Source organism: Ceratotherium simum, chromosome 24, assembly GCF_057802395.1.
Source record: "Ceratotherium simum simum isolate JZ-2026a chromosome 24, ASM5780239v1, whole genome shotgun sequence".
NCBI classification, from domain to species: Eukaryota; Metazoa; Chordata; class Mammalia; order Perissodactyla; family Rhinocerotidae; genus Ceratotherium; species Ceratotherium simum.
The window spans coordinates 16,814,029-16,829,556 of NC_141923.1; the positions used below are offsets into that span (position 1 = coordinate 16,814,029).

At 44.8% G+C, this 15,528-nt stretch overlaps 1 protein-coding gene across 1 annotated transcript in view; it reads left to right on the forward strand.

The window, feature by feature from the left end:
• The first annotated feature begins 591 nt into the window (after window positions 1–591).
• Window positions 592–15,528, forward strand: part of KCNK10 (potassium two pore domain channel subfamily K member 10) — a 73,810-nt gene continuing 58,873 nt past the window's right edge. Inside the window, exons 1-2 of the mRNA XM_014784472.2 lie at window positions 592–634; window positions 2,258–2,592. Coding sequence (XP_014639958.2) covers window positions 592–634; window positions 2,258–2,592 — 378 coding nt within the window. The remainder of the gene's footprint in view (window positions 635–2,257; window positions 2,593–15,528) is intronic.

The following is a 15,528-nucleotide window of genomic DNA, read 5'->3' on the forward strand; positions in this document are numbered from 1 at the left end:
TTTCCTGTTGCTGCTGTAAGAAATTGCCACAAACTTAGTGGCTTAAAACAACACAGATTTATTATCTCATGGTTCTAGAGTTCAGAAGTTCAAAATCTACCTCACTGGGCTGAAATTAAGGTGTAGGCAGGGCTGGATCCTTCTGGAGGCTCTAGGGCAGAATCTGTTCCTTGTCTTGCCCAGCTTCTAGGGGCTGACTGCATCTCTTGGCTCGTGGCCTCATCACTCTGACCTCTGCTTCTGTCCTCGCATTTTTTTTCTCTCTGATCCTCCTACCTCCCTCATATAAGGACATTTGTGATTACGTTGGGCTCACCCGGATAATCCAGGATAATCTCCCCATCTCAAGATCCTTAACTTAATCACATCTGCAAAGTCCCTTTGGCCGTGTAAGGTAACCTAGGTCCCAGGGATTAGAATGTGGACATCTTTGGGGGTCATTATTCTGCTGACCACAGAGGGAGCAGGGGAGAGGGGAGGAGGTGCTTCCAGAAGTGGCATTTAACTCCAGACTTATGGGTCAGAAGGTGGGTGAAAGTGGATGCGGGGAGGTCACTTAAGAGGCTGCTGGATTGGTCTAGGCAAGACGTGATGCTGGCCCGGATGAGGCTGGTGGCCATGGGCATGGTGAGAGGCACAAGGCATTGAGATAACAGTGAGGAGGTCGAATGAATGGGAAATGCGGGCAAGGCTGCAAGAAAGCCACCCTAGTTAAGGCTCACCTTCTCAGTATCAACAACGGAAAGTGGGAACCCGAATGTAGCGTCTTTAGGGAAGGGTTAGCAAGAACATAGTGCCCAGGCTGAATTGTCAAGTCTTTCAATCAGAGATTCCAGAGAGTTTTGTGTTCATTTTAAATCAGAAGAAAATGTAACATTTAATGATTGTATTTGATGGAATATTATACAATAAAAGACTGATGTTCAGCTTGGTTTCCAAAGGGAAAAGCTGATTTTGAGGCTCTAGGAGGAAAGGCAGATGTTTACGAACCTAGATTCCTTGAGGTGGCCACCCCTCTGGCCAGGTGGTGTTGGGGTCGTTGGTGTTTTGAACAAGGAGTGACATTCCTGCGCTTTTATTTACCCCGAGTTTCCCTGGGCAGAGATTGAGCAGTTTAGCTCTCACGAGTGGAATTGTTTTCCCCACTTCGGTAATTAGGTTGGTTGTCTCAATATCTTATTTACACAGCAGCCAGGCTGCACCATGACAGAGGCCATAGTAAGCATTAGTATAATAGAGGGAGAAAAAAATCGAAGTGAAGCGGCCGTGCGCTGCTGCAGATTTCTGAAATGCGTGAGAGCATTATGTGTGCGACACGACCCTGAACTTCCTGCCGTTCCAGAAAAGCCTCCAGCTTAACATATTTATTTCCAAGGTAATGAAATTGCCCTTACAGAGACCAGGGACCTTTGAGAATTCGATGTGTTCTGAAAACCAGGGGAAATTTCCTTTCCAATGGCTTCTTATTGGAAGAAAATAGAAGAAAAATTCTATTATGAATAGATCAGGAGTGATTACATCTAAGTCATCGCGTTTTCTATTGAGGAATATGTTTAGTATCTATTTTATTATTCTTATTTTTTCAGGACAGCAAGTTAATTCCCTCATTACGGACACCTTTCTTTTTCTTCACCTTTAGTAGTCTTCAGACACCCAAACTTTCTTTACTGTGTCTGATTTTTGACTCATCTCCCTTAGAGCAAGCTTATCCTTCCCTTTTTTTTTTTTGTTTTATGACCACAGCCCTGGATAAAAGGGACTTTCAAACTTGGTAGTTGTTCTCTCTTCTCTGCGCTTGGTATCACCTAGCCCTCAGTATTTGGGCAGAGTAGCTGGGAATCCCTGTCTTATTTGTTTCTTCTCCAAGTTAAGCAGTATGTCTATTTTTCAAATATGATGATTTACAGTGTATCTTACACATTGTTTAAACCAGGAAGCTAAGGGAAGAGATGAATTATAAATAACAGAGACATGGTTTTCAAATTTGGACCCTTGTAGAGAAGTAGAAGCATTTCAAACTCAATTAATAATAATTTTTTTAAAAACAACTAGGACTCCTGGTCTTATTTTTTTAGAACTCAAACAGGCACCTAGAAACTGATCAAATTCCCTCAATGTGGACTTGGTGAACTAATTTTGAATCCTCACATTTGAGAGCTGGCTTGAGAAAGAGATCTGTGGTTTGTTTCTGACAAGTTTTGTGTTTTGCATTTGTAAACCAGCTCTCTTTTCCCCTCTCCCCCACCCTGTTTCTCAGTGGCCGTTCCTGCGGCAGTGCCCCCGGTGTGTCAGCCCAAGGGTGCCACTGACGGGCACTACCCGGCCCCACGCCTCTCCATCTCCTCCCGAGCCACGGTGGTAGCCAGGATGGAAGGCACCTCCCAGGGGGGCCTGCAGACCGTCATGAAGTGGAAAACAGTGGTTGCTATCTTTGTGGTCGTGGTGGTCTACCTCGTCACTGGCGGTCTTGTCTTCCGGGCATTGGAGCAGCCCTTCGAGAGCAGCCAGAAGAATACCATCGCCTTGGAGAAGGCAGAATTCCTGCGGGATCATATCTGTGTGAGCCCACAGGAGCTGGAGACATTGATCCAGGTGAGCAGGGGTGAGTCAACCGTAGAACAACCTGTGGGGAGAGAGGACAGTATTCATTTTGTCTTTCTGGGTCCCTGAGTTTTGCATTTGGTTGAGATGCTCCCGATGGTCAGGGAGGTCCTCAGTGGGGAGGTGACATTTGAGCTGAGACCTCACAGCAGCCAGAGAGTGAGGCATGTGACGATGTGGGGGAAGCGGGGGGGCACACATGCAATGGCCCCAACAAAGGAGCAGGCTGTGTTCTGCATCACCTGATTTTGGATGTGGTGGCAGAGACAGCAGCAGGCAAAAGGGCTTTGGGTTTTCAAATTCAAGTCCACCTATGTATGCTGATTAACTTCCTGGTTCTGAAGTCTGTGTGAGATGCTGGGGAAGCCAAAGATGCCCTAGAAGCCAAAGAAAGAAAGAATTTTAAATAAGCAGGGATGTATTAACCAGCCCAAGGTGAATGAGGATGGAGTAGAGAAAAGGCCACCAGATATGAGATGAGGAGGCTGTTGGTGACTTGGGAGAGCCATTTTGGTGGATTTATGGGGATGAAATAATAAGGATAGCAGTAATAGTAATAATTAAGGTTGCTGTTTTTGAACACTTATTGTGTGTCACACACTGTGCTAAGGCCCTTACATACCTTAGGTATTAAAGAAAAAAGATCCATTAAAATATGGCGGCAGAAAACTTTGGGCTACCACCCATAGAAGCAAGGCAATGAAAGCAGAGGGCGGAAGTGGCCTTGGCAGGGGTGAGCTGTGGTTGGGAAGGGCTGTGGGAGAGCAGAGAGTCATCTAAGGTGGTGTGATGGGAGGAAATGAAACAGGAGGCCTGACAAGTCTGTGGAAGGTAGAGAGAAGTGAGTCCTAGGAGGAGGAAAGAGAAATGGTTGGGAGCCCAGTTGGAGGGCTTCACCTCGGAGGTGAGGAGGATGGCTGCCTCTAGGCTGAAGTTTGATTTCCTCTCCTCCACACCCTCCTGAACCATGAAGAGTAGGTCATGGTGGAAGGCGGTGACGTTTATGGAGGCAAGGGAGAGTCTTGTCTTTCTGGGGCTTCTAACGTTTGGAAGGTAGAGGGATAGAAAAGATGGCTTCCACAATTCATTTTGGCTCTGGGATTATCTGCATTAAATTCTAATGGCTACTGCCATCTAGGATTCTGTAGGATTTGCAAGACTGGGCTGATTTATTATGTATGTACGTATTTATTTCAAACTACACTGATAGCGTAGGGGAATTCTGAGGCTACTTATGATCTGGCACCTTTGTAGTAATCGTATACTTTTAAATTAGTTTTGATAATCTGACTTGACTCTTAAATAAGTAAAAATACACATTTTTTTCCCCCTGGGAGTAAGTAAGATTTCACATCTATGCCCTACAATTTTTATTAAACAATAAAACTTTTAAATGCTAAAATCCAAGGGCAGTGTTGCATATCACTCTTTCTTGGATGGCTTTGTCTTTTTTTTTTCTTTTCATGAGAAAATGCTACCAAATGTGGTGATGATAGTGCTGTACTAATCTGTGCCAGATTTAAGGCCTGGAAGGCCATAGAGAATGGAGGAAATAATTCTGGAGTAGTTTTAACTAAGAATGGAATTACATTTATACATGTTGTTGTGATCTTTTTATTTAGTTGCAATACATATAATAACCTAAAAGATGGTCTGAATTGAATCTAGATTCATACTTGAATTTCCTTCCTTAGACAGTGAGGTCTTGAGGAAAGGGATCATGTCTTTTTATCTTTACATCCATGTATAGCACATGCATTGCTTTGCATCTAATTATTGCTCAATAGAGAAATGCTTTTGGAATGAGATATCAAACTAAATCTATAACATTAGTGATGCCATGAGATATCCGAGCTTATTCATGCATTTGTTTATTAATTCAGTATTTCTGTATTGCCCATTCTTTGGCTCTTTCCTTTATGAAAGAGCTCAGAGGCCAGAATGAAGGGCAGGATGTGGGTGTGTAGAGGTTCTAATTCTGGTACTGCCATTAAGACCCATCCCATATTTTGACCTCAAAGCTTTCTCTGTGAAATGAAGTGTGTGCATGTATGTGTGTGCCCTTAAGGTCATTTTTATAAAGATTAAAAAAGCTACCCTTTATGAGGCAGATGTTATGAGCTAGGCATCTTACGCCCATTATCTCATTTAATCTTGCTGTCAGCTCTCTAAGTTGGTATTATAATGCCCATTTTCCTGAGGATGAGAAAACTGATGCTAAAAAGAGGTTGAGTAACTTTCCAGTCGCCAAAGTGGCAAAGATGGGATTCAAAGTGAGGTCTGTCTGACTTTACCCTGCCTCACCCAATGAGTCTACAAGCCCTTTAAAGAGGTCTTGCTTTATCATAAGCTCAACTCTCTCTTAAACCTTTGCTTTATGTTTAACATTTTCTAGAATTTTAGCAGAACTCAAAAAACATTGGAGTTCCTTGCTCCCTAACAGAAAGCTTTTCTCTATTTCTTACCCCTGAATCCATTATCAGTCCTGGACCTGCGATACTTTAAGATCTCCATCTACTCTGATTTAAGGATTTATACTTGTGTTTATCTACAGTTTTTGTAGGTTAAGCAGGTTTAAATGCTGAACAGTGTCAACCAAGAATCACATCATTATGATTTACCCTTCAGTTCATTGATTTTTTCATAGGATAAAAATGTCCACACTTATGGACCAGGGGAGCATTCTCTCACTTTATGCTTCTGCGCAGCACTGTATGTAGTGCTCATAAGAAACATAGTATTTGGGAAGGTTTTCAGTGTGATGTATTCTAAGCTGGAAAAAGAGTGTTATTGTATCTCACCAAAGTCTGAAAGGAGTGACTGATAGGTAGAAAATTAGATCTATGGTATTTATCTGGTAAAGTCAGGCCTCTTGGCTGGATTGAGTGATGCCTCTTAAAGCTAAGTTGGAAGGTGTGATTTATGTTATTAATAGCAACAACAGGGTAACCAGCACAGCTTAACCCCATGCAATGCCTGGATAGCTTAGGAGAGCCACAGCTGGGGAGCGATTTTCCAATGAATTAAACTACTCTACAGGTACCGTGGGATTCCAGAGGAGACTGAAGGCTCACTGTCCCTGAAAAGTGAAGAAAGATAGATTGCTGTTATGGAGGAGACTGTCTCATTCATTCATTCATCCATCGATCCATCGCTCCATCGCTCCATCCATCCATCCATCCATCCATCCATCCATCCATCCATCCATCCATCTGTTCATTCTTTAAATTACTGTTGAACTCTGGTTGTATCAGGTAACATGCTAGGTGTTGGGGATGGACCAGATGGGAATATGACACACCTTGAACAAGTTACTAACCTCTCTGTGATCCTGTTTTATGATCAATAAAATGTGTCTAAAATCCGCCACCCTTAGGGTATTGAGAAGATTAAATTCTATAATTTATGAAAAGGACTTTGAACTATGCTTGGTGCATGGTGAGTGCTCAAAAAAGATAGCTATTGCTGCTGCTGCTGTTAATAGTACTACTCCAGGAACTCAGAGTTGCAGGCAGTAGTTTTTAGTGGGTAAGGGGTTTGTCTCCAGGGGGCATCTGACAATATCTGGAGACATTTTTGGTTGTCAAAACTGGAGAGGTGCTTTAGACTTCTAGTGGGCAGAGGCCAGAGATGCTGCCAAACATCCTACCAGGCACAGCATCACCCCTCATCACAAAGAATTATCATCCAGGGGCCGGCCCGGTGGCGTAGCGGTTAAGTACGCGCGCTCCGCTGTGGCGGCCCGGGGTTCGCAGGTTTGGATCCTGGGCGCGCACCCACGCACCACTTGTCAAGCCATGCTGTGGCGGTGTCCCATACAAAGTAGAGGAAGACGGGCAGAGATGGTAGCCCAGGGCCAGTCTTCCTCAGCAAAAAGAGGAGGATTGGCATCGGATGTTAGCTCAGGGCTGATCTTCCTCACAAAAAATAAAAAAATAAAAAAAAAGAGTTATCATCCAGTCTAACGTGTCAATAGGTTGAGAAACCCTGGAGGAAGAGGCATGTAAACCAATAATTGAAATTCATTGGAATGGAGCTATTTGAAGTATGTAGAAAAATGGGAGCCCCAGTGAGGCAAACGGGAGATTTTGTGGCTATCTCCTTTAGTCCCCACAACTATTCTATGAATTTAGTCTTTCGTGCCCATTTACAGATGAAGAAACTGAGGCAGCAGGAGGTGAAGTTACATGCTCAGGGTCACCTGGTTAGGATTCACTCCTGGGCAGTCTGACGCATATCCCAGGTTCTCAACCACCACACATAGAACAGAAACCTGGAATAGGGGAGGGGTTCATTCAGTAGGCCATGGTGAAAGGAATCCCAACGGCATATGAAGCCTGTTGAGGGTGCTGCAAGTGGTTAGTGTGGCTTGAGCTGAGAGGTGTAGGAAGTGGTGGTAGGAGATGAGGCTGGGGAAGGGGGGTTGCTGGATTTGGGAGGTGCCCAGAGAGCCTTGCTGAGGAGTTTGGCCTTTGTGCTGTGGGAAGTGAGGAGTCACTGAAAGATTTAAGCAAGGTAATGATGGAAATTTTCTGTTGGAAAAATAACTCTTTTAGCAGTGGGGAAGTTGGGTTGGAGGAAGGAGAAGTTGGAGGAAGGAAGACCAACGTGAAGAATACTGCAACATCCTACGTGAGAGATGCTTAGTCACCGAGAAGGAGCCACATTTAAGAGACGCTGACAAAAAAAACTTGAAAATGGCTCATTCCCCATTCAGCCAAGATTTCTAGAGTGCCTGCTCTGTGCTCCACTTCCCTGCCCGTTCAAGCAGAGGCCACGTAGGCAGCGTCGCCTGGCGATAAACAACCAGACTCTGGAGTCAACCTTCCCGTGATAAATCTCTCACCCGCTTCCGGGCTGTGTGACATGAGCAAGCAGGGGTCACCCCGGGTCTCAGCTTCCCCCCGCAAGATGGAGATTGTGATAAGAGTGTCTACCTGTGAGGGTGACCTGAGGATTAAACAAAAAAGCTCACTTACTTTTAGCTATTGTGATTGCTACTATTAATTTTTTAGGGAAGGCAGAAAAAAAGAGAACCAGAAAGCCTCTAACGTATGTGCATCCTGGGGTTCTACTAAGGGAAAAGAGAAGAAAGTTCCTGAAATGCCCTTTTGGGCTTCAAATCCTAAATTTTCTAATTGACAAATTTTTTCCGTTTGCTTCTCCTGTTAAAGTATAAAGTCCCCTTCACAGAAATTGCTCCCCGGAGTGCTGGGTTGGGCTGCTTACTCCATCCTGCTGTATCTTTGTGGCTTGAGCCCAGGGAAGCAGCAGTAGCAATGTTCTATTCCATTTAGAGGGCTCACCCTGGCCACCTAGATAATCGTCTTTATCCTGAGCTTTGGTGGGGACGCTCACCCTCAAATCTATTAAATACACACGGGGCGGGCTGCACCGACCTGTTTCCCCTGATCGTTCCTCTGTGTGGTTTGAGACACAATGGGATGACCACTGATTCCAAGATATGACTGAGTGAAGGAGCCTGTATCCTCTGTGCCTGGTTGCTATTTAAACCCTCCCCACCCCCACGAGGCGCGTGGATCTTCCAGTTTGGCACCCTGGGGCAAGCCACTTAACCCGAGCTGGGCCTCTGCAGTTCAGCCCATAGAGGACACATAAGCTCCATCCATCTCTAGAATATTACCCCTGAGACGACTGAGGGAGTCTGCAGATGGCAGTAATAGGGCGATTTCCTGCAGAGCTGCTGTAATGATAAAAAATAGCTCCCACGTATTGGTTATTTACTTTCCTCTAGGCACCGTTCTCTGGGCATCAGTCCTTGAGCTCATTTCACTCTTACAACGAGCCTACAGGGAGGTTCTGTCGTCATCATTCCATTGTATGGGGGAGCAAATAAATTCCAAGAAGCTAAGTAACTTGCCCAAATTAAGTAACAGCCAGTAAGTGGTTAAACTGGCTTTTGAGCCTTGGGATGCCCGACTCCAGAGACCATATGTCTAACCATTGTGCTTTCCTGCTCACTTGTGTAGATAGTGACTATCCCCTACACTGTGTCTGGGACTTTTCTGAAAGCTTTTACTCCAAGGCAAAGACTGGAGGGAGAAGGAAAAATCACTAGGGATTTTGACTGTCTTTCTGGATTTGGGCTGTCTGACCCGGTACTGTTGTACCCCAAATGTGGACTATTGTGTTTTCAAAGAAGGCGGTATCAAGGCGGGGAAGGAGCATGGGCATTAGGGACAAGTAGACTTGGTCCCTTCCACCACTGAACCTAAGGCTCCTCCCCCTATTAAGGGGATGGGACAGTCCCTCTCATCCGGGACATTGGGAGGAGTGAATGAGATAACCCACATAAAGTGCCTAGCAGAGTGTCTCGTGTATAGTGGGCATTCAGGAAACATTATTTCCTTTCTCCTGTTCCATCTTCCTTTTCCAAAGTAAAGTGCAGGGGATGGAATTGAACAGACAATGGTATGTATACCTAGAGTACTTGCATTTCTTTGGCAGTGGAATAAAGTAAACTGAATATGCTTTTGAAGTCACAGTTTCCATGAACTTGATTGGACAGTCACTCCATCCCAAGAACTTCTCTATCAGTGATGCTCTCACATGCCACAATTGCTTACTTCCCTCTCCCCAATACCATTGTCTTAGAAACATCTCTGGTGACTGGTCTTGGAGAAAGCAGTAAAACATTCCTCTTTGTAATCTTCAGAGAATAAAATCACGAGGCGGCCTCACTGACTGACAGGGGAAGGGACGGCTGCTCAGCCTGTGTGGATGATGATCTGTACAGCCTTTGTCAGGCAGTGAATTCTTAGACGTTTTAAGACTTGGAATGACTTCAGTGTAGCTCGTGTGGTCACATGACTGGGGGTGCTCTGGGGAATAGCCACGTTGAAGGGAGGGGTGTTTTGTGGGAATAGGTTTAGTGTAGAGTGAGGCGCCCACCAGAGAGGACGTGGGATTCTCCATTCTAAGCGCCTAGTTGAAGCTCAAGCAGCAAGGAGTCCGCTCTCACTGGAGAGCGTCGCTGGGAGGCAGCTTGGTGTATCCCCCCAGAGAGAGCAGGTCACCTCGCTGTCTAGAGGGCTGACTGTTTTCCCTGGCATACTTCAGCCTCTCCTCCATGAGTTACTTAACTTCTCAGAACCCTCTTGACCTCAAAATGGGCACCTTCTACTCATAGTAGCTTCTTGGAAGAAATTCTGAAGCTTTCGTCTGCCTGGCATGTGCTAGGTCTGGAATTTCCTGAAAGTATAAGCCTTTGGCATGGGGGGTAGGGGATCCCTTCTCATCCTACTATGTGTCCCCCTCCTTGACTGATTCCATGACTTTCTATGTTGGTGAATAGGGCCTTTGCCCCTGGTTTTATGATCTCTTAGGGATTTTTATCCTTTGCTAGTAAATGATTAGAGTCTTAGATACTTTGCTCAGTACTCGAGCCTCTAGCTGTGTTTGAAGAATATTATTTGACACCATTTATTAAGCACTGACTTGGTGCGGGCTCAAGGGTAGGCAGTTTACATATATTCCTGAGCTTCACTTTTCACTTCCCATTATCCCAAGAGGTAGAGAGGTAGCCACTGCTACTGCCCCAGTTTACAGAGGCTAGGGACCTCAGTCAAGTTCCCGCAGCTAGCTGGTGGCAAAAATGGGACTAGAGTCTGGATCGCTCTGACCCCGAAGCCACACTCTCTTAATCAGGCTCTGTCCTTGGCTTGACATGATGGGGCCAGAGAGGGCGTAATTGTATCAAGACAGATTCCTCCTGACTAAGGCAAAATCCACTCAAACGACCTGATGGGAAAGCTCCTTTGTGAGAGTCAGTGCTTGCCTTCTGACACAGAGCCCCCTCCTCCTTTCTCCCCTGGATTTGTAACCTTCCCAACATACAGAGAGCATCTGTGCCAAGGCCAGGCTCTGGACTGTGGCATCTGGCGTACTGACTCATTCCACTGGCTGTGCTCTTTGGGCCTGACTCCACCAGGCTTTGGTGGAGGAGGGGTTAATTTAAGATATGGGCAGCTGCATGAGAAGACTGGGTACAACGTTGTGGTCCTGGGCATGGACCTTTGATGTTGTCATGGTGACCGAAGCTGCTCTCCTGCAGATAAGGGGAGGGTCAGAGATGATGAGCTGCCAAACCGTTCTCTTCAGAAGCAGGAGATGCTGGTTGATTTGCAAGACGCATGAACATTTCCCAAGGCTGTGACATTTACCATTCTTTTCTTCTGCCAAGCCCCAAATCACTCACTCACTCACTCGCTTACTCACTCACTCATTCATTCATTAATTCAACAAATTTATTGATTGCCTACTGTGTGCTAGACTCTGTGTGCTAAGTACTGAGGACAAAATGGTGAATAAAAGACAGATATGGTCCCTCACCTCTTGGAGGTTATAGGTGAATCGCCAAACATCCCAGTTTTTGTGGTTCTGGAGTAATTGTTAATAGTGCCCCTTTCTCAAAAGTGTCCTGGTTTGAAAGATAAATTAGATGGTCACCCTACTGATAGATAGTGGGAAAGGCAAATCTTGTGCATATAATCACACAAATAAGTGTAAATAAAACCAGGATGAATGCTGCAGAGGAGAGGGAGATAGAGCCCCGGGGCATGTGAGCAGGAGAATGACTTAGTAGGATGGAGATTCTAGGCAGAAGGAGCTGAGTACCCACGCCCCATGGTAGAAGGAAGCCAGGAGGTCTGAGGACTTGGGAGAGGGGGGCATATGTGGCTGGAGGTCAGTTAGCAAGGGGAACTTGGTAGGCATTTACACCGGAGATAGGTGAGGGCCAAACCGTGCAGGCCTGATGTTGGATTTTATCCTAAGAGCTCCGTGAAGCTATGGCTATCTTTCAAGCAGCAGGGTGACATGATCTGATCAATCAGTACATGGCCTTTTTGGTCCCTAATATAAACCCAGGGTAGCAATGGTAGTTAGGAGCTAATTTTAAGTCATTCATTCAACAATGAGACATTTATGGAGTCCAACTATGGCACTCTGCGAAGTGTTTTGCTCTGAATTTCTGATTTATCCTCAGAGATGCCAAAACTCAAGTGCTGGGGGAAGCCTTCCTAGACTCTCCATGGTGGATGGTGCCCTGGTTGGCCCCATAGCATCAAGCACTCACATGTGACTCTGTACTTATTAGACTCTATTGAGGGATCATGATTTTTCACATCTGTCTCCGTCCCATGACTGTGAGCTTTTTGAGGTTGAGTTTGCATCTTTTTTTTTTTTTTGGTGAGGAAGATTGTCTCTGAGGTAACATCTGTTGCAAATCTTCCTCTTTTTGCTTGAGGAAGATTGTCCCTGAGCTAACATCTGTGCCAATCTTCCTCTATTTTGTATATGGGATGCCGCCACAGCATGGCTTGATGAGCAGTGTGTAGGTCCGTGCCTGGGATCTGAACCTGTGAACCCCGGGCCGCTGAAGCGGAGCACACGAACTTAGCAACTACGTCACCGGGCTGGCCCCGAGTCTGTGTCTTTTGTTGATCCATCCCTAATGCCTGGCACAGTAGCTGGCCCATAGAAGATGCTTAAGCTTCGAGGAATGAATGAATGGTGCTTTTTATATCTGGAATCTTGGAGACCAAGAGCCCTTCATTTAGAACCTTCACAGAAGCAAAGCAGAAAATGATTTTGTTTCTGTGCAATAGAAGTCCTTTCTTTTTGGTCTGGTAGTCAAGAGTACTTCTCTCAAGTCATCTTTCTGTCTTCATGCATGAGCAGATTCCCTTGGTGTCTGTCGCCCCCAAAGCTTTACGTATTTAGGAGGGTAATGATTTTAAGGAAAGTATGGCACCTGAGACATCTATTCAGCAGCCTGTGGAAATCCTTGCTGTAGTTGGAGTGCAGAGCCAGATAAGCCTTCTCCTTCCCTGCCCGGGGCTGTCCCTTCTTCCAGGTAGCCTTTTGTGCAGGTTTAGGCCGCAGCCCAGGCAGCAGGTGGCTTCTGGTGAGTGCAAGTTTGGGCTCTTTGTGACAAAGGACACAGCTCTGACGAGTTGAAGCAAGTCCCCTTGGCTGTTGCCCTGAAGTCAGAGGCACTGCCCTTTCTCCAGCAAAGCGGTCATGCAGAAGATTGTTCAATGCGTGCAAGATCGGGCCTGCAGCCCCCGGCCTGTCTCTACGGGCCTCCGCTTCATTATTATTATTGTCTTTATCCCGGGGGTTGTTGATTCCATCGCTGTTTAGTGAAGAAGATCTAAAGCTTTTAAGCCAGAAATTAAAGAGCTAATGGAAACTAGCATGCCACTGGAAAAACGAATTTGCAAATGAGAACTCAATGTTCCAAAAAAAACTCCCATAAAAATAACAGAAAAACCCAGAAATGGATGCTACTGTGTCCACATTTATGTACAAATGTGCATGTGTTTGCTTCTCATTTAAAGTGAAGTGAAAATCTCATTTAACGAGATTTTGATGGTGTGTGGCTCATACAATTATTTTCATTGCTTATAATCAAGTATATTCATTTAGATAACTAATCTAATATTTACTGAATGCCTGTCATGAAGCAGGTGCTGGGTTAGGCTCTAGATTAGAAAAAAATAACAAAAGATAGAAGATGCCTACTCCCTGTCCTCCAGAAGCTTCCAGTCTCGTATTAATTGTATCACTAGCTAACACTTGCATGGCGTATACCATGGCTGAGCACTGCTCTGAATGCTTTATCTATATCAAGTCATTTAATCTTTGCAATGATCCTTTGAGGTAAGGGTAAGCAATGGAGGAACAGAGATGTTAAATAATTTTCCCACGCTTAAGTGAGAGGTAGAACTGGGATCTGGATCCAGGCAGTTTGGCTCCAGAATCCATGCTTTTTAACCATGATGCTCTACCCCTGGTCTAGGAGACCCGGTTGGCTTGGGTAGTTAGTTAGAGTCCAGGTGACTGGTGCTAGAAGATAAGTAAACACTCAGGCCCCTATTCATGGAGCAAGAGTCTCTGACTCAACCTGCGAGATCCCCAAAAGGACCATCATTCCCCTGTGAGAAGACCACAGACAGTAATAATTATCTATTGGTTCTGCTCTAGAGGAACGTGGCTTTGCATCTTCATGTAAGGTGTTGAGGCTGGATCAATATATTTTATTTAAAAGCAAAGCACACGAATTATCGTTCAGGTCTGCATTAAGAGGAGCTTCTCAGTCTCTCTTGAGAACATGTATTTCGCCTTTCTTTTTGGTGGAAATGGGCAGGAGAGATGGAAAACTTGCTGATGCGAGTTAACTTTACTGAGTAAGTGAGGGTTTAACCTTTTGTTCTTTGAAAAATGAGGACCAGCAGTACAAATTCCTGTTTCTCTATATGGTCCTTTTTCAGATGGGAGACAGTGACATAATAGATAAGCTTTAAAAATGTTTGACAGCTGGACACAGAGCTATCTGTGGAGATAGAAGGCCAGAGTTAAAAGAGTGGACTTCTAACCAGTCCCTGCTCTGCCACTTATTAATAATTACAGCCAAGGGCAAGTTACTTCTGTTTTCTGTTGTCTCATTTATAAAATGGGAATAATAATAGGATTGATTATTACAAGGTTTTTGTGAGGGCTGAATAAGATAAGAAGGCAGAGCCTGGCATATTGCAGATGCTGGCTACTATGATGATTATTTTTTTGGTGAGGAGTGTCGCTCTGAGCTTACAACTGTTGCCAATCTTCCTCCTTTTTTGCTTGAGGAAGATTAGCCCTGAGCTAACATCTGTGCCGGTCTTCCTCCGTTTTGTATGTGGGTCACTGCCACAGCATGCGCTTGATGAGTGGTGTAGGTCTGCACCCGGAATCTGAACCTGCGAACCTTGGCCGCCGAAGCGGGGCATGCTGGACTTAACCACTACGCCATGGGAACGGCTCCACTGTGATTATTTTTATAAGTATTCTAGAGCTTTCTTTGAAGTCTCTGGGATTGTCTCCACTTCCTTGCTTGCCCCCTCATCAAACTGTGCTCATCAGAGAAAGGTGCCGGTAGTAGGTGCTGACATATTCTATTAGGGAACACTGGAAATGAAATATTAATTTGAGATTAATATTGAGCACTCAAGAGCAAGAAAGAGTCTAAGTAAATAGCTACAATGAAGACAAGATAGCAGAAGCCTCTCTTGTTCATGATGTTATTAATCATCTATAAAATTTCAGGCTTTCTCCAATGCAGTGTCAATGGAAGGAAAAGTAATCTTTGATTTAGCTCACACTGCAATGAATCAGAATTCCCGTAGCTGCTTTTGTAGCCTGGTAAATTTTTTTCCCCCAGAAACTGGACAGACTCATCTTTGATACGTAAAATCTCAAGTGCAGAGATAGCAGGGCATACATCAAGCATTCTCCTCAGGACGAGGGTGATTTCTCAACATCACTTGGCAAATTTGTTATTGTCTATACAGGCTGAGTCCAAACTGAGAGGAAAGGGGACGGTTAGTTAGTCTGAGATTTTATTGATCTTATCAGAGCACAGAAACGTCTCTTGCTTCCCTAGTGAGCTTGATGCTTTCCTTGTGGTTTAAAAGTTCTCTTATTTTATCCTTCCATGTAGTCAAAGAGAGAGAGAAAATGAATTCTTCATTGTAAGGCACAATTTGGAAGATAAAAGAGCTCCCTGAAATATGGCCTGGTCCCACATGACAATATTTAGATAGTGTATATTCAGGTGCTAATGATTTGAATTCTAGAACATTCCTCGGTCCCCCCAAGAATTTTATAGTGGTAGCAGGGAAAGCTGGCTTGCCTAAGCATAGGCTGTGGATGTGTGGTCTTGCTCATCTCCTTGCTCATCTTGAGTTTCTCTCTCTTATTCTCCAAACAGAGTCTCCATTCGTCCTGTCCATTCTTCAGGCTGTAAAGTTCTGATGAAAGCCTGCTGCCTGGCCTTCAGGGGACCTGAGGAAAGGCTAATATTTGCACATAATTGGATACTTAGGACAGCGGGAAAATAAACACATAGTAATATTCACCATGGCA